Source organism: Pipistrellus kuhlii, unplaced genomic scaffold (genome assembly GCF_014108245.1).
Source record: "Pipistrellus kuhlii isolate mPipKuh1 unplaced genomic scaffold, mPipKuh1.p scaffold_m20_p_7, whole genome shotgun sequence".
Classification (NCBI taxonomy): Eukaryota; Metazoa; Chordata; class Mammalia; order Chiroptera; family Vespertilionidae; genus Pipistrellus; species Pipistrellus kuhlii.
Window position 1 is genome coordinate 56,392,553 of NW_023425573.1, and position 20,078 is coordinate 56,412,630.

General features: G+C 39.5%; 1 protein-coding gene across 4 annotated transcripts in view; it reads right to left on the bottom strand.

The window, feature by feature from the left end:
- Positions 1–3,477: 3,477 nt before the first annotated feature.
- The window catches only part of MBD5 (methyl-CpG binding domain protein 5), a 352,400-nt gene continuing 335,799 nt past the window's right edge, over positions 3,478–20,078 (bottom strand). For 3 of the 4 annotated variants that reach the window (XM_036421216.2, XM_045575288.1, XM_036421211.2), the window contains 3 exons: positions 13,364–13,437; positions 7,495–7,570; positions 3,478–4,090 (listed from right to left, as the gene is read on the bottom strand). In XM_036421216.2, coding sequence (XP_036277109.1) covers positions 4,019–4,090; positions 7,495–7,570; positions 13,364–13,437 — 222 coding nt within the window. In that variant the 3' untranslated portion in view covers positions 3,478–4,018. The remainder of the gene's footprint in view (positions 4,091–7,494; positions 7,571–13,363; positions 13,438–20,078) is intronic. The other variant, XR_004984879.2, reaches the window with a different exon arrangement.

Below are 20,078 nucleotides of genomic sequence, written 5' to 3' on the forward strand. Positions count from 1 at the left end.
TCCAGCATCAAAGTTTCTGATTTATAGACAACTTTGTATTTACATAACAAATCAGTAAATCAATCATTTCTTTTCCAATTTATAAAAGGTCACTGAAGTACACACACAGTGTGTATAAAAGCAGGTAAGGCTGATAATACATATTTACAGTAGATACAAATTAATCTTTCATATTTAAGAAAATGATTTTTGTATATTTTTTCTCCCTCAAACTCCCTACTCTTAGCAGGATATCCCATGCTGGAATTGTTTATTGCTTTTTGGCTCACTGATTTAATAATCACTAGGGGTTTTTTACACACATGAATTACTAATGTTGTTATCTCTTTGGCTAATGCAAATGTGATAGAGAATGAATGAAATAAACTAATTCAATATTACAGTTCTTAATATCAGGTTGATATTAATTTGGTCATAGCCCCCACATCAATAAACTATTGCATAACTCATTTTATACATGACAGTGACAATGTCTTGAGTTTTGGGTTACACTATTTGGGCATAAATGGGCAACATAAACAAGATTTCAGATTTTCAGGAAGGTCTAGAATCCTTGGCTTTTTTTTTTTTTTTTTTTTTTTTTCCCCCCACAATGTCATCAGGATCTTGAGCATCTTAGATTTTAAAATCTCAATGCAGAATGGCCTGTGACTCACACTGCACGGACGATTACCAAAGCTCACTGCAAGGTGTTATCACCCTCGGAAATGAAAAAGGAAATCGCCTCATAGGATAAATCAGTTGAGAATCTTCATAAAACTTAACAAAAAACAAAATAACTGCCCTCTGCTCCTCCCACAATTTTGCTGTATGTTCAAAAAAGAAGGTAGTGATTACTTAAAAAAAAAACAAAAAACAAAAAACAGACACAGCAAATAACTCCAAGTCAGGGTCTAATTAAAAACTAAAAGTGGCCCATGATATCACAAGGGATGAGTATTCTTCTTAAAGCATTGATATTCACAGAATTGAAATGTTCCTTTAAATTAAAAATAAAAACCCTGATTGCTTTTAATGCCACAAACAAGACAAATCAAACAAGAGCTGCTTTGTTAATTTTCACTCGTTGGAAATAATCTCTGGAAGCTACATGAAGGTGTAGTTTATTCTCCTTGTGCTTCCTAAAACTGTGAGGGGAACAGAATAAAATTAGATTGCCTTTTCCCAGGGGAGCTATTAAAGTTCTTAAAAGGAGCAAAAAATTTTCATTCAATTTCTATTCTAGGATATATTGGGGGGGAAAGTTTATTTTAGGGAATAAAAAATGTACTAAGGTAGAAAGGCTAGCCTTCATTTTAAAAAATGAATTGGCTTTAATGCAAAGAGAAAGAAATGGCTCTATGGGCAAAATTTAAGGATGGTGACCAATTTTTTAATTGTAAAGTAGGTGCAACATTTAAAAAAATGTTACAGCACTGCATGACCTGTCATGCCAACAATATTTACATCAACTGCTTACATGAAATCATATAACTGTAAAAGAGAAAGGGAAAAAACCAAAACAAACCCCGGGTAGACCGAAACAGCAACACCTAGCACCCACATCAAAGCTGTGAGCAGCCAACGAAATCATGGGTGCAAACATACTTTACATGGTCTGCTGATGTAAAGTATACATGGATAGGGGAAGCACAAACCCAGTTAGTTTAAAATATGAAAAGAAGGCCTGGTTGACACAAACTCAGTCTGAATTCGAAAAAGCAAAGGCTGAAAAAACTTGTCCATATCAACACACACACACACACACACACACACACACACACACACACACACACGCTAACCCAGACAGACACAGACATAGGCACCTATCTGTGAATAAAATCAATCATATAAACAAAACAGTAGAAAAGCAGGAAAAGCAGGTTGGTGCACAAAAAATGGACAACATTAATGGTTGGTTGAAACTCACTGGACACATCAACTAATTACAGAAATGTGCCAACTCAACCACACAGAAGATGACTTGAGGACTGGGGAAAGGCAAAACGGACCTGCCCCGGAAGGAAGGGTCCCTCCCTCCAGGCCAGTGAGCCCTGTGTGGCCAGTTGCATTCCATCAGGCTTGGGGACAGGGCTGAGGGTGGGCGTGGAAAGGACACAGAGACACAGGAGACCTGGGGGAAGAAGGAAGAGCTGCTGATATTACAGGCAGCCCAGGGCGAGTGTTCTGTGCTGTGGCCCCAGGAAACCAGTTGGAGGAATGACCTTGGTCTCTTTTTTTCCTGAGTTACTGGAACTCTGCTACATCATGGGACTGAGGAGTTTGGGGGATGGATGGGAGAGGAGGGGAGGTGGTGGGCATTTTGGGGTCAGAGTGAGCTACTGGAGGGTCTCCCAGCACCCCGGTCACTAAGCTGCTGAGTGAGCCCAGGGCTAGGGGAACAAGGCCTCGCTCCCCAGGGGAGTAAGAATGTGTGGGTGGGGCTGGTTGTAGAAAAAATAAAGGAATAATGAACTTCTTTTGACAATACATCAACAGAGGCCTGGCTGGAGGCCTGAAAATTTGTTCAATTGCTTGGGAGATAGGGTTATACCACCACCACAAAAACTGGGGGAGGAAAAAAAGACAGAAAATTAGGTTGTGCTACGTTTCTTATTAATTACCTTGTACTTTACAATGGCTCATAGTTTTAGGCTTGTATACTTGCAATGTAGTATTTTCTTTCTACATTTGTTTCAAATTTGTTTCTTATTTAATATAATATAAATAATTTGGTTAATAGATTTAACCTGCACATTTCAGCCACATTAATATATATATATATATATTTATATAAGAATCTGTTAATGGTATAAATAATTCTTTAAATAAAATAAATCTGATATGTTACATAATACTGATAAAAAATTACCATTGCTAATAACTTTGAAAGCCACCTTAGCTTGCGGATTAAGTAATACTGATAAATGGATGGATACATGAAACTTGCTTTGATGATTCATATTTCTTTTTGCCCCCAAAGGAAAACTGAATTATAACCAACCTTCTCGCTGATGGTGATTTCAAAGTGGGGCTTTTGCCTCTATGTACAGGAACAGAAGAAAGTTTTCACCTTGTCAGGTATTGTTTGCAAAGAAACTTAGCTCTGAGCCTCAAGATGGTGCAGCATAAAAGCAACCTAGTTCCATCGGTGGCTATCAAACGTTACCTACAGAAATGACCGAGTAAAATATTCCCTCTAAGATTTTTTTTTTTTTATATATAAAACCTATTCTACTTTAAAACTTAGGTAAAAAAAATATGCAACAAATGGTTGCAGCTTCTGAATTCTGAATTTAGACCTGTGAGCCCTCAACCCTTTAGAAATCTGCCAGGTTTCAACTTTCTAGACGCCCGAGGTCAAGTCCAGTGCTTCCAGGCCAGGTGCATCCAAACAGACAATATAAATGGACACTCAGTGGTGCGCAGTGTATGTCATCATTCAGGAGATACACATCGTCATGCCTTTTCTCTGCTGTTAAATACAAAAACAGCATCTTTTACATTATCATAGAAAAGCATTTAGGTTGTATTTTTATTTATCACTTTACAATGGTAGTCTCTGGTAGGTGTACTCCATAGAAACCAAAGAATTTTGTACACTATTTCTTTGTACAATAAAAGATAAAGTGTGCATTAAGTACGCTTGTACATGACAATATTGTACAATATTTACATTTCTGATATCACCATGAAATTCTGTATCTTCTATATACAACATTGAAAATTCTTCAGAAACATTTGGACTACTTCTTATAATCACAATTTTAGTGTTCTAGAAAAAAAAAAAAGTTTCTCAGTCATCTCTTGACCATTTATCACGCTCATCACTCAGGGATTTTGATTGGTTTTTCCAGCATTCATTTTCCTTCCTGATCAAAAAAATACTGTATCGCTGTTTCTTTTAGCACCCTGCGGTGGTGGTAGCTCTCTGCCATCGTATAAATATTGATATAACAGTGGCTATATCAATACCTATATACAGATCTATCTGCGCGCGTTCCTTTCACAAACACTGTGCGTGGTGGAGTAGTCCCTGTTATCTGGAGATCTTCCTCCTCTTGGGTTTGGGGGGTCTCATTTGTCGGTCTCCATGTGGGATTTGGTGAACCTGGAAAAAAAGAGGTGGGAAGACAACAACAGAGGTTGAAATAATAAATACCATCTGATTCCTGACAAAGCAACGTAGGAAACAGACTCAGACTTCCATTTTTAATCACTGCTATCGTAGGGTGTTTTTAGAACATTTGCCAAGACCCTAGATCTCAGTGTGTCCTGGTCACTACAGAATATGAGGAGCCCTAGAAGCTGAGAGGCAGAGCAGCACTCTGTGGACCCCACAACAGTGGGACATAAAGGAGGAACCGGGAAATTCAAGCGTGGGAAAGGCGGTGTGCAGCTGCCACAGCTGTGGTACGTTTCTGATGGAAACAAGGCCTTTCCCGTCAGAGAGCCCTCGGTCATCAATGCCACCAGGATCTGGAAAGTGGATGAATACACACCCCAACCATGTTTTCTTCTTTACTCACCACCCTACTTATTTCACAACCACTAAGAAGGGTAAAACATTGTAAGAACCTTGGCCCTAGAAGTTTATTTATAAGAGTCAGGATGGAAAATAGAACACCACTACCATCTGTTGGCAGAGTTGAGCTTACGTAGCCTGGGAAGAGCAATTAATACAAGTCCTCTTTATAAACAAACACAGAAACTAGCAGGATTCAGGGCCATGTATCAGACTGAGCAGGGGTGAATCAAACGAGGAGCATGATTGCCAGGTGTCAGAAAGCAGATGGTGTGGTTTTGAGAGGAAAAGTGTCAGAAAGGTGATCAGGTGCCCTATGTTGAATTGTGGCTACTGATGAGAGAGGGCAAAGTCAAGATGCAGGAAAGGCAGGATGGGCCCAAGGCAGTGGCGTAGCAAAATGATTAACAACCAACTAGCTACCTGTGCAGGGACACAAATATAATACATGGTAGCACATGCCAATTTCTACAGTGTAAATACTTCCACATGGTCAATTTCAAGCTACCAATGTGATGTCACAGAACTAAGAGTTAGAAAGAGATGTACACAATCAGCTCGTGAGATACACAACAAGTTGGCTCTATTGTATGTTTTAAAAAATAACATTTACATAGTAGCAAAGGTCAATGCTATTCAGGGTCAAATGCAGAAGACTTCTTAAAAAATAATATTGAAATTTAAAAAATAGCATTTATGCATTTTTTCAAAATGCCTCTTCCTCTTAACCCTTTCCTATACATTAAAAAAAAAATCATAGCCTCTGATAAGGGGTTATAACTGAAATCTTTTTATAATCAAGGAAAGCCATTATTCAAGAATGTAAACTAGTAACCCATGAAAAGGTATTTTGTTTAGCCATATGATGTTTTACTATTTCAAAAATAGTTGTCAACACTAGAAGGAGAGAAAGAGGAAAAGGGAGAGGGAGAAGGAGAAGGAGAGGGGGAGAGAGGGGAAGAGAGAGAGAGAGAGAGAGAGAGAGAGAGAGAGAGAGAGAGAGAGAGAGAGAGAGAGAGAAATTTTATTCCTCTTGCAGGGACTCCGCTCCAGTTACCACAGTCCCTGTGACCTGAGACAGTCCCTGGGCCACAGAGGCCAACGTCCTGAGGCAGGCACTAGTGAGATACTTGCTAAACCCATTTTCTCTTCTTCCTGAGAAGACACCTTGTATAAGGCATGTCCTTGTCCATGAGTTCAGAAGGCCACGTGAGCCCCAGCTGTGCATAGAGCGTCAGCCTGCGGACTGAAGGGTCCCAGGTTCAATTCAGGTCAAGGGCACATGCCTGGATTGTGGGCTTGATCCCCAGCTGCAGGTGGGCAGCTGAACGATGATTACCTCTCATGATTGATGTTTCTATCTCTGTTTCCCTCTCTCTCCCTCTCTGAAATCAATAAAAATATGTTAAAAGGAAAAAATAAAAAAAAAGGCAACATGATTGGGTCAGGCCCAGAGGGTCAGCAGGAGTGTTACCTGCCGGGCCTGGCCTGTCAAACCTATCCAGCTGGTGCTCTGTGTGCACTCTCTTCTCTAGGCCGTTGGGCTCAACACAAAGGTTATCGTGGAGCACCCTGAGGCTCTAAGGAACAGTGGGTGCTAAAGAACCTGTGCCCCCGAACGCCTGTGTGGAGTGAGACCGTCCGGTCGGAACCAGGCGGGAGCGAGCAGTCACTGCAGAGCCTCTAAGACCGGCAGTGGCAGGCAGCCTGGTCTCACCAGCGCCTCTGTGTGGGCACGTCTCAGTCCACGCAAACTGCTGTTTTCCTCACACCTGACTCACCTTACCTATGGATGTTATGTGCTTGGTCCTAGGAGGCATTTGAGTATGTAATCCTAGTTCCAGACTTTTCTGTCACTCTGCCGGGAAAACGAACACCGCAGGGCCTCCGGGTGCCCATCCGTGAAATGATGGGTTTGGTCACAGAGTCTCTAAAGACCTCACCCGTCCCAGCATTCTGTGAGTCTATGACATAACCCTGTCACACAACAGCCACCGGCTAGCTCTCAGATAACCGTGTGAGCACAACGTGTCAAGGAAAAGGAAGAGAAATAACTTTTCAGAGCTGAATAGCTTTAGCTACGTCACATATTTAAAACGATCACCAAAATGATACTTGAAGGACAATGATTAAATTGCTTACATCTAACGCTGTTATATGCACTGTTCACTAAAGGAAAGAAAAAGTAGATACCACTTCTCTAAAACCAAAGATTATAGTGTTAATTAGCTTAACAACAAGAGTTTTGTGCCAAATATTTTATTTTTTAGCTAACAGTGGGAAGGAAATGAGAGGTCTGTGAACTGTTGATCTTGACCCTGTTGTTCAATTTCACTTTTTTGTTCTATGGACAAAATTTGTATCAGTGGCCGAAACCGGTTTGGCTCAATGGATAGAGCGTCGGCCTGTGGACTGAAAGATACCAGGTTCTATTCCCGTCAAGGGCATGTACCTTGGTTGTGGGCACATCCCCAGTAGTGAGTGTGCAAGAGGCAGCTTTATGTTTCTCTCTCATTGATATTTCTAATTCTCTATCCCTCTCTCTTCCTCTCTCTGTAAAAAAAAAAAAAAAAAAAAAAAATCAATAAAATATATTTGAAAATAAATAAATTAGGCTTTAAAAAAAAATTGTATCAGTGAATATTTAGGCAACATTAATGGCCACGCTATTCAGAATCCAAATGCAGAAAGCTAGTGGTTTGAATTAAATATTTTGTTGCTCATATTTTTAAAAAAAGCTGTATGCTGGGGGTGGGAGGTGGTGGTGCTGGGAGGAAGTTACCTATACAGGAAAAGACATAGCTAGTACTGGTAGGCTATTTCTTCTTAAATTACTTTTGGATCTATTCTGATACCAGTCTTCTTTAGAGCCTAGTAATTTAGGATTGCTACATGAGTTGCTTGACCATATTTTAGAGACTACAGCAAAAAAGTGCAATACAATTTATTTTCAAAGAAACACAGTATAATGGGAAAACGAATTAACTTACAGTTCCAGACATTTTGTCCAGTTCACTCATGGCCTCATGAATAGCAGCTTCTAAATGGTTATTTAACTTTCCACTTCTGGAATTAATGAAAACAACACATCAGATTAATAAATTAAAGAAACAAAGCAGCAGTTTAATTCCCTCATCAGCAAACAGAAATACCAATTCCACCAGAGAAAAATCAACTTATCGTCACATTTGGAAAATTCACATGACAACACACTCTGGAATTCTCTCCACTGAAGGCTGATGATAAAATAGCAGATCTATTTTTATTTTTATTTTTTGCGGGGGAGAGAGGGAGGGAATTGAACACAGATTGGGGAAAACAGATTCTTTCCCCTTGCGCATGCTTCTTCCACATCTGATCATTTTGCAAAGAATGTGGGCCACGGGTCTCTTTCCCACAGACGCTGCTCGTCTTCCCGCCTGTCCTGCCTGTCTTGTGAGTCTGGCTTGTTTCTTTTCCGGCAGCAGCCAGGCATGTGGCCAAAGGGAAGGGCGGAGGGGCTGAACTGCGGGCTCTGGCCACTAGGGAGCTCCCTCTCCCTTCTCTGGAGCTCCTGGCCTCAGAGGCTAGTGAAGGAAGGCTGATGCCAGATGGGAGCCGGCTGCAGAATTCGCCACACCCAAGGCACCCTCCGTGCGCGCCCCCACCCCCCCCCCAAAACAAAACAAAACAAAACAAAACAAAACAAAAAACCACACAAAACACCCAAATGGCATAACTGTTTGAACAGATAAAGACTGACAGTCTCAGAATGTCTATCACTTGCCTGACCTTTCCTCCCCATTCAGCATTCTTTTACCCACGTTTGGCCTGAATAACGCCCAGGGCACATCTGCCTTGATGGAAACTTACATCAAGGAAGCTGTTGGACTAGTTACTAAACGCAGGCAAATCCACACTAGCCGTCTCTGCAGTCACGGACCCTTTGTCCATTCCGTTAACCTGTTTCCCCTGCTCTATGCGTATAAATAATTACCCAGTTATTCTGAGTAAGGTGATCCATTTCACTTATCTTCCCAGGACAACTATGAGAAAAGCTGCAGAGCTTTCCAAGGGTTAAACTGTATCTCAGCATCTACAGGGAGACCAGAGATTTACAGATGCAGAAGAATTTGGCTCACAGTCCCACTTAATCTGGCTCGCGGCCCGTTTAAAACGCATTTGCCTTTAGATGAGCCCTTTCGGCTCACCGCACTCCTCGCCAGGTTTTATCCTCCAGTCCAGGGCTGACCATTCATACACCTAGTGTCTGGGTATTCCTTGAAGAACTCCGAGTCTTCCATCCCTCAGTAGCACAGAGCGGGGCACACCATGATGCCTATGTTTACTAAATAAAAAGATGTGTCCCAGGGTAGCATGCTGGCCCTATGTTTTGGAAAACATATAGTATGCACTTAAGTCAGTTTAACTGAAAGGAAAGATAAATGCATTGGCTGTAACCACATTATAAGGCTAATGTAACACCAAACCTCTCCCACCCACCTTTTGCTGACCTGTAAGCTAGCCTCCAGCTTTTATATTTTCCCCTGTGCTTTTAGAAATCTAAACAATGCAGAAAAATGCATAAAATAAATGACCGACTCCTAACAAACCCATTTCCAAGAATAAACTGTTAACACATGACATATTTAAGTCCTTTTTTTTTTTTAATTGAAGTTGACGTTCCCATTTTCATCAATTCCCAGGCCCATTCTCTCCCACCCTCCTCTCAAAGGCAACTGTCTTCCTTCTAGAATGTGTTCATATTTTATGATTATTCATAAACAGTACCTGGGATTGTGTTATCAACTTTAAAATATATATATATTTATATATTTATACACCATTCTGCAACTTATTTCCCTCCCCACACACTTATTACTGTTTTTGAGCACTGTCCATATGATCTATTATACACTGTTTCTATTTACCTACCCATTCTGGTTTTAAGAGGGCCGGGGTATCATCTTGGGGAGTCAGTCTGCCCTCTTTTCCCAGTGAGGAGTTGGCTAGGCAGAATTCTGGGTGACTGGGCAGGAATCCAGTCCCAGGACTGCAGGGCCACCTACCCTTGGCTGAGGTTTTTGTGGGCTGTTTGGAGAAGGTCTTGATAGTGGCCCAACACTATTACTCCTTGTGTTATGTGCTAAATAGATTTATCCTTACTATTTTTTTGTATTGAAAAGTATGAACATACGTTTTAAAATATATTTCTTTGTTACACAATTCAATTATAAGATCTTATGGGTTTAAAATTGACTATACGAAGTTCTAAATATCTAAAAGATGGTAAAAAGTTTCCATGAAAAATCATCAGAGAATCTTGTTTCTATCACCTTTACCTTAACAAAAATGACTATTTATTGAAAATTTTCTGTGCCAAGAATTGTGTTAAATCTTTATAGCATTATCTTATTTAACCCATACAACAATCCTAAAAGGTAGGTATTATGATAAATTTTGCATGCAATACCTTATTACTTTTTTAGGGGGAACTGGTGAAACCAATTTTAATTTTGTAACGAGGAAGATGAAAATTTAAGTATAAATAGTTTTAAAAGTAATAAACAGAGTCATAAAAACTTTATGTAACTAATGAAAATTACAGTGGCTGCACTAATCTACATTCCCACCAGCAGTGAGTGAGAGTTCCCTTTTCTCCACCACTTCTCCAACTCTTGTTATTACTGTTCTTGTTGAGAAGAACCATCAACATAGACAGACCTTGAGAATGTTATGCTAAATGAAATAAGCCAGTCAGAAAAAAAGCTAAGAACCATATGCTTTCACTCATGTGGGATATAAAACTGAAATTCATGGACACAAACAGCAGTGTGGTTGGTGGTTGCCAGGGGGAAGAGGGAGAGGGTGTGGGATGAAGGAAGCCTAATATATGATGACGAAAGATTTGACTTTGGGTGGTGGGCATACAGTGCAATATGCAGATCTTGAATATACTGAACTCTATAGCTAAAACTTATGGGATCCTTCTAACCAATGTCACCCCAATAAGTTTAATTTAAAAAAATGTCAATAACATCTCCATTAAAGAAGATAAATCATTTAATATTACCTGTTAAATGAAAAGCTAGAATTTTAGGGGATTGTGATCTCATTTTTCAACAAGATATTTAAAATGTTTGTAACTACCTCGTATTAATGTAAGCTAAATTAGTATAATATTGTTTTTCTTTAACAAACTTAAGTAGTTAATAGAGGAAGAAGTGAGTACTCTTGGAAGACAGGATAGATACAGAGATGCGGGACATGAAACTACTTGACTATATCATGAGGATCCGAGAATGATGTCGCCAATGTCAAATCTCCAGACCAATTTTTACTCTCCCTTGTCAGGTAGGGGGAAAATGAGCTTAAATGAGGAAGAAAAAACTCCAAGAGTTCCTGAAATGAACAATTAGAGAAAATTCAGCCCTCCAGTCCAGGGGGCCTCCCTGTGGTGTCTATTCTACTATTTTCTGTACCCTGCTGACATTTAATAATAAACATTTTTACTAATGGACACTCTAAAACCTACTTGATTAAGCAATTGATGCTCATATAATCACATTTATAGTTATTAATGGAGATAATTGCCACTTCTCATCTCCATTGCCTATGTTGCCACACATTATCCTTTTCTTCACTAATTAAAAAAAAAGCCAGGTACACACTTGTGAGTGGCACAAGAAATAAGAGGGAAATGAGAAACTGCATGTTGCTCTACACTGTCACGTTTACATTCTGGGCCACTTCATGCAGAACAGATTTGGAGAAATCTTAAAGGTCAAGAACCTTAGAGTCTAAAACATTATCATAGAGAAAGTATGAAGATTTAAAAAAATTTTACACACTAAGTATTATTTCTTGGTTTTAAACTAAAAGTATGATTTGTCTTATTACTTTATCATTTTCCAGCTTTGTAAAAATCAGGGTACCAAATAATTTATATGTATGTATAAGACAGGTATTTTAATCTTCACATAAATGAAAACCATAATAATCCTAAAAGCTATGGAATTTTTCTTGAACAAAGCTATTTCCTTTTTAAGTACAAAATGACCTGAGTAGTGTCATCAATAAATATGTTAATATTTCTTTTGCGGTTAGGCTGTAATAAGCATGTAAGTTTAAAGGTATTTTATTGTGCAATTTGTAGGTTGCTGAGGAATAAAGTGACTACATAAAGTTTTAAGCATTTGATATGGTGATAGAATATTTCAACTGCATAAATATCGGATAATTTTGTTTCTTTCACTTCTATCTTTCTAACAAAAATAACTATTTACTAAATATTTAATATGTACCAAGTACTATGTTAAGGCTCTGATTATGTTATCTATGTTACAAAAATCCTAAAAGGTAGGTATTACCATGCCTATTTTAGAAATGAAGACTTTAGGCTCAGAGGAATGAAGTGAAAGAAACAGGATTTCAACTCAGATAAAAAACCAACCGCTTCCCAATCTTGTTCAAAACCATCTTCCCCTTGCAATTTCTTCCTCTGTTCTTTCCCCCCGGTCTACAAAAGCCGTCAAATCTTTGTAACCTTAAACATTTTTTATTGTTATTCTTCAGGAACTTCTCACATTAACGGTAGCAACCCACGGCCACTTTGTTTTTATAGCCACTACTCCAGTGGGAACCTGACCACTGGCCTCCAAACTGCCCAGTCAATGGAGATGTCTCAGTGTTTGTCTTACTGGCCCTCTGTTGAGCATTCTGTCATCCCGAAACTTTTACCGTAGTCTTTGGCTTCTAACATCCTGCTCTCTTACTACTGATGGTCCCCCTCCTTTCTGCACATTCTGCCCATCTTCTCCAGTATTCTGTAGTAAGTTCAATGCCCCGGTGTTGAATCCGGCCAAGGTATTTCTCTGTGTTTGCGGCCATTTTTACAATGTCAAATACAACGTCCGTTTCAGACCTGAGTGTCCAACCTATCCCACAGGCACCCACACAGCACCCAACAGTTCTTCCTGACTTCTCTATTCCGATCAGGGTTTCTGCCACCCACCGGGACATCCAAACCAAAACCTGGGCAGGTGTCCTTGATTGCTTACTCTCCTTCACAGGCCAGTCAGTCACCATGATGCTTGTGAAGACTGCATTGTATTATAGTGGAAACTGTGCTCCAAACATTATTTACTTTAACATTCTACATTTACTCAGAGTATAAAGATCTGGAAAAAAATAATGTCCCAAAGTTCAACTTCTTGTTACAATTTCAAAGAGAACTTACTACATCTGCCCCAAGGAAAAAAATAATTCTTTGACTAATTTGCCAAACTGTAAATGGTTTCAGAGACAATTTAATTGCTACATGTTGAGGATATGAATCATATTCCCTTGTCCACTGAATCAGAGGGATGGAGATGGAGGGAGTTAGGAAAGAGCCGATGCAGACCAAACCCTTCCTCCCCTCGCCAGTATAAACTGCTAAGAAAATGTTTTCTGAAGCAGCTAATTTGGTTTGTCTATAATGGGCCTCTTTGGTGATAACGATCACACTGTTCTTAGGCAGCCTACAGGCTGAACAAAATCAGCGAGATTTCATTGTCCTTTTGAAGGAAAACCAGTAAATTGTATCCTTAAAATACTAAGTGGGCCTGGCAGGTGTTGCTCAGTGATTGAACATCAACCTATGAACCGGGAGGTCCTGGTTTGATTCCCAGTCAGGGCACATTCCCCAGGTTGCAGGCTTGATCCCCAATGTGGGGTCTGCAGGAGGCAGCTGATCAATGATTCTGTCATCATTGATGCTTCTATCTCTCTCTCCCTCCTCTCCCTTTCTCTCTGAAATCAATAATAAAAATAATAATAAAGAAATAAATCCAAAGTTTATTACTAAAAAATGGGAAGAAAAAAAACAGTAGAGCTTACTTTCTGTTTCTTTTCCGGGCTCGGCTGTAGGCTTCTAAACCTTCTGTTAGTGTCTTCAGCTTCTCGGGCTCCACCTGAGTGAAGGTATGAAGACCACATCACATTACCCAGACCTGCGATGGTTACCGCTGCTTTCTCTCTCCTGCCGCACAGCAGGCTCTGCACCCGGGAGGGAGGCCCAGCCCCGCCCTGCCCTGCCCAGGGACCTGTCCTCGCCCACAGAGCCTGGCCCAGGCTCCACGCTGCAAACAGCGGCAGAAACGAAAGACGGTTGGGCTTTTAAGTTGTCAACATTTTTAAAAGTGTTTTAAGAACAAAACTTGGAAGTTTAATAACCTTCAATTGGCAAAATGATATAAATCAGAGGTCCTGGTTTGCTTTCTTCATTTGCCTGTATTCAGAAACTGCACATCTGTATCCCATGAAGGAGGACAAGAGCAGTGGGGAGTGACATAAGGAAAACACTTAAATTTTCTGAGCCTCAGTTTCCTCCTCTTCAAAATGAGGACCATAATACCTACCTTCCTGCTAGAATTGCTGTGAGATTCAAAAGGTGACAAGTCACGCTGAACAGGTAAGCAAGTATGAGCAGCTGTTACTACCCAGCATGCTAGGAGGCCCCACAGTCCTCACTGAAGTGGGAAGAGGGCATTGCTATACCTACGGGCGGTCCCCTCCCCAGTCCAGCTCCAGCATGACCAGCCTCTGCGAAGCCTCCCCCCCATCAAACGGTAGCTGGGGGTCGTGGGGGTGGGGAGGTGCCTCGGCCAACAATCTCTATCTTGGTTTTTGAAACCACCTCCCCTAAGAAAAACAATTAGTAAGTAGGAAAATTTGTATGTGACTTGTGAACAAAAATACCTTTAGAAAAACACTGCTACTTTTATTGATCTTTAAAAATAAAAGGATACACTAAGTAAAAACAGTGTTACTTGGATAAACACAACTTCAAGGCAAATCCCCTGCCCATCCCTTAACCCAGTCCCCACACCCCCACCCTACCTTTATGTAAACATTCAGAGGTCCACAACATGCCTCATGAGTAAGAAAGTAAACACTAATACACGAGGGCATTATTATTAACTTTTGTCTTTAAGTCTTCCTGACCCCTGAATATTATTTACAAATGACTATTTTTTTGTCCCCTTCAAATTTATAATAGTACACAGTAATTAATGATCAATATAGTATTTGCACTGTCAAGTCTGAAAACAAGCAATTCTAAATATTCAGTGAGAGAAATAGTCAAATAGTGATGTTCGTAATTTGTCCTAAAGGATTCAAATATTTTATGTACACAAGTTCATTGGGGATAATCAATTGATCATTGCCAGAACAAGAGATGACACTTCACAGGAGCCATGAAGAAAACGTCTTATCGGGATGATTAGAAAACCTTAAATGAATACATCCATGAATTGTTGTTGTTGTTGTTTTTTTTAAAAAAATAGGTGCATGGATACATCTTCACATTTCATGTTAGACATGAGGTTCCATGGTGTATTCACTCACACCAAGAGAATATGGAAGATATTTCACACATTGCATTTGTGTAATTTGTAGCTAATTCCACTTATATTTAAATGGCCTTCTTGGCAGCAGGAAGGAAGCTCTCCTGTAATAGAAACTTCTATTAGACACAAACTGGTCTAGAGAGAGACCTCAGAGGGATGGATGGATGCAGGCAACACAGCAGGTTCACAGTGAAAGAAAGCAAGACACCGGAGTACAAATGTTCCCTATTCATCTTAATTAAATAGAAAACAACGCTAAGTTAGGCCAAACTATTTTTTAAAGTCTTAAATTTTTTATTTTAATTAAATAAGGAATAAGGGGTAGTAAAAGACATTTCTTGTGCATTTTTTTATGTAAAAGGCACAGATTATTAATGAATATGGTAATACTGAAAGCCACTATTATTTTTGTTATTTTGCAGGTGGGACTCAGGAGTTTAAGTAACAGGGCCAGAACTGAAATTCATGTCTAACTCCCTCTACGATACCAACTCGGACAGACACTGAAACATACAGTCATTTTATATATAAGTAGAGGCCCAGTGCACGGATTTGTCCACCAGTAGGTCCCTTGGCCTGGCCTGCGCACTCTCGTAATCCAGGACCCCTTAGGGGATGTCGGACTGCTGGGTTTGGCTTGATCCTGGCAGGCCTAGTATGCATATAAGATCTTTGGTTAATCTCTTTTTGTCTTACCCCCTCCCTTCTTCCCTCTGAGATTCATCAGTCTGTTCCATGTTTCCATGCCTGTGTATTGAGTGTCTGCCTCCTGGTGGTTAGTGTGCATTATAGCTACCGGTAGAACAGTTGAATGGTCAAATGGTCACTTAGACTTTTATATATATTTTATATATAATATGCACACACACACACACACACACACACACACACAAACATAATAAAAAATTAAGTAAAATTATTTTAAATCAAGTTAAAATTTTATAGAAATTTAGACAATGCTAGCCCAAATTTGTTTTCAAAATTTTTCTATGCTTTTTCTATGCTTTTTCTGGTGATTTTCCTGAATTAATTCTCTACAAGACTTTTTCACTTAATTTTGCCTGGAAGGCCCAAAGGTACTCTTACAACAAACTATATTATTTATAAAGGAGTCAATGAACTTGACAGAGAAAGCAATGATGGTGCTTTCTAAAACCAACTATAAACACACATGTCTACGTATTTCTGATGTAACAGTATTATACATCTCCAGAGGTAAATATCTAGTTTATTTTGTTTGAAGAAAATTTAATGGAATTTTAGTACTCTACTGTATTGTGAATATGCTAGAGGCCCAATGCATGAAATTCATGCCAGACTATGCCTTCCTTCCCCCAGCTGCCGGCACCAGCTTCCCTCTGGCACCCGGGACCTGGGCTTCCCTTGCAGCCCCAGCTTTGTCTGGATGGTCATCCAGAAAGACATCCGGAAGGATGTCCAGTCTAATTAGCATATTACACTTTTATTATTATAGATGAAGAGTATGTGCTCTTTCCGGGGAAATATTCATAAACTTCACAATATTCAAGAAGCTCTTTAAAGATACCACCCACTCAAATGGCATCAGAGATGAACAAAATAAATTCAATTTCTAGTCAAATAGAAATTATATTTTTTAATAAGCATTCCCTCATAAATTACCTGGCTAACTTGTAAATGAAAAAAATACTGGAAAATTAAATACATATATACTAGTATATTTAATATGTGTTAAAAAGGTTAAACATATTTTATAAAACTGACCCTGAGGGAGCAGGAAATAACATACACAATACTCTTATTTATAATTATAATCTTAACTAGAGGCCCGGGGCACGGATTCATGCACCAGTGGGATCTCTTGGCCTGGCCTGCGGGGATCTGGCTGAAAATGGCCCAGTGCACTGATTTGTGCACCAGTGGGGTCCCTCAGCCTGATGTGTGGGGATCAGGCTGAAACCGGCAGTCTGACATCCCCTGAGGGCTCCCAGATTGTGAGAGGATACAGTCCAGGCCAAGGGACCCCACCAGTACATGAATCTGTGCACCAGGCCTCTAGCATGCATATAAGATCTTCGGTTAATCTCTTCCTGCCCTCTCTCCTCCCCCCTTCCCTCTGAGATTCATCATGTTTGTTCCATGTTTCCATGCCTGTGCATTGAGCGTCCTACCCCCTGGTGGTCAGTGTGTGTCATAGCTACCAGTCGTATGATCAGACAATTAAGATATTAAGCTTTTATACAGATAGATAGATGATAGATAGATAGATAGATAGATAGATAGATAGATATTCCCTGTCATTTACACACCAGGGGTTCCAAAAATTATTTCAGTCCTATCTTGATGTCAAATTGGGAGAAGACTTTATAATGCATCATTACTGCCCACATATTCTCATTCTAGTATGATGATGCTATTGTAAAGGCCAGCATGACATTTGTACATATATCATTTAAGAATTAGAAAAAGACATCTAGAATTTATATGGATTTACAATTCCCATATTACATCATATATGAAAGCACACATACGTTCATTTTTTTTTTTACCCCTAAATTCCTTCTTTCACTCACGTTCTTTAGATATAGCAATTCTTTGATGTAAATAGTCCTAGAGCTGTTCAGTCAGGCTAGAAACATGTGCATAAAGCCAGACATTATTATACAGTGAAAGTTTGAGAGTTTTCTAAACAGTCTAAATCTCTGGTTGCTTCTTTTGTTCACAAGGCACATATCAACACTTGATAATTTAATAAAGTTTGATTTGGGGTCAGCACAGTAGCAGGTATGTATCTCAAGAGAAACTTAAAGTCTGTGACAAGTGAAGATACAAACCTTCCAGATAGCAAGCTGTCCCTATAAAAGTGAGTTGCAGTAGAAACAGGGGAAACTTTGTAAGACAGAGAACTGCCACCTGCAAGCCAAGCTGACAGGTGAGGCCTCAGAAAGAACCAACCCTGCTGACATCTTCATCTCAGATTCCTAGTCTTCAGAACTGTCAGAAAATAAATTTCTATTGTTTAAGCACTCCACCGCCTCAAATTGAGGTATAGAATATATGAGAAGAACCGGGAACAAAAATCCCAGATCAGCCCAAGCTGTTTTTGCTCAGTGGCTAGATCATTGGCTTGCAGACTAAAGGGTCCAGGGTTCGATTCCTGTCAAGGGTCCAGGATTCAATTCCCAGCAGTGGGCATGCAGGAAGCAACTGATCAATGATTCTCTCTCATCATTGATGTTTCTCTCTCTCTCTCTCTCCCTCTCCCTTTCTGAAATCAATAAAAATATATTTGGGAAAAAAAAGTCCCAGATCACTTTTGGATAGAGCCAGTTAATTAGAGAATGTTAACAATCCTGATAACAGGATGAAATCTCTTGGTGATGACTTTGTGGCTACTTAGCGCTGAGACAAAGCTGTTATACAGAGGTCAAATACAGAGCACAAGCCACATCACAGATTTCATAACCGAGATAGACAGCTGACCTTGAGTTCCCCTTCCTACTTCACTTCTCCATCCCATCTCTACAGTGTCAGCAGCTAATGTTGGGGGAAGGTTATCATGCCAAGAACTACTTAGAGTTAGGAGACCAGGCTTTCTTGCCTACGACTTGTGTCCTTGGGAATGTTACTTCTCTGAGATTCAGTTCTCTCATCTCTAAAATGGGGATAATTGTGCACATTTTTATGGGTCATTGAGAGAATCTAAAAAGACAGTGAACAGGAAGATGCTCTATCAACACCAAAGTGGCTTTTCCCAAAGTGCCACTGATGGCGTGCGAAATTATTTTAAGTGAAACATGGACCTTAAACATTTTTAATAGTTATATATTTGTATAAATTTGTATTAGAAAAATACAAAAACCATTCTACTTATGATTCTCACACATATTATAACTAAGAAGTAAAGAAGCTATTTAAAAAGTGGCTTGAATAGTGCCTTGTACAGTATGTGGTAAAAAAAAAAAATGTTAAATGAACAAATGAGTAAATGAATCTAAAGAAAATTTTAAATTAATAGTATATATAATATATCATGTTAGCTGAAGTCTGGGAGACACAGCTCTGAAGAATTAAGTGAATATGAGGCAGCTCCTAGGCTCATTTTCTCTCTATATAAAAGCCTAAGCAACTGTTACAACTGGTTGACCAAATGGCCAATCACTATGATATGCACTGACCACTAGGGGGCAGACGCTCAACAAAGGACCTGCACCTTGGTGGTCAGTGTGCTCCCACAGTCAACCTTCTGTGACCAGCCAACCTCCCGTGGTCTCTCCCATCTGGCCCTGATCAGGACTGGGCTAGATGTCCCTGACTGGCCCCAATCACAGGCTAGGCCAAGGGATCCCACCTGTGCACAAATTCATGCACCGGGATTCTAGTTATCAAATATTAAATAGTAAGTATTTTTTTTTTTTAAATCTTCAAGCTGAAAAAGTCTTGCTAACTTAAGTGCAATATGTCAACATTTTTGAAAGAATGGTAATTAATGGTAAATAAGTAATTTGGGATAAAATGTTAACTCACCCGTGACAGAAAGGATGAACTTAATTTTCCAATAGAACTCATGGAAATATCACTAAGGTGAATTCATTTTTTTCCAATGAACTAATCAAATCCACATTATTACTGTGTTAGTAACACTAGCTGAGGGGTGTGTGTGTGTGTGTGTGCGCGTGCTTGCCCTCCTCACTTTGTAAAGTGGTATCTTTGAGTACTAGAGAACTACACTGTAGGACTAGAGTAAATCTAAAATGAGACAACAAATTTCAGAATGACTCACAACACATAAACACATAATATGATTTGGATAAATTTGTAAATCCGAAGAAACACTGTTGAAAAGCTCAGGTAACAGAAGCACATATTTGCCTGAGATCTGAGATTGCATTTGCTACCATCTACGTTAAAACTGCACTGCCAGCTCGAGAATTCTGGGTTAGCTCAGTATCTGTGAATGGAGGCAGGCCTCCTTCCCTTCTTAGATGCTGCCTGAAAGAAAAAGTCCACAATATCCCACAATCCACCAGTGCAAAGCTTACAGTCTTATCTAAATGTTTGACTTAGTTTAGTCTTTTTTCCTAACATTCCCATTTTCTGGTCTCATCTAGTTCTTTATTTGTATTATATTATCTCTCAAGTTTTGATTGAGCACTGACTTTCTTAGCCTGGATCTTACTGTACTTATGACTTTTCAAAAACTATTTTGCTTCCTTTTCAAG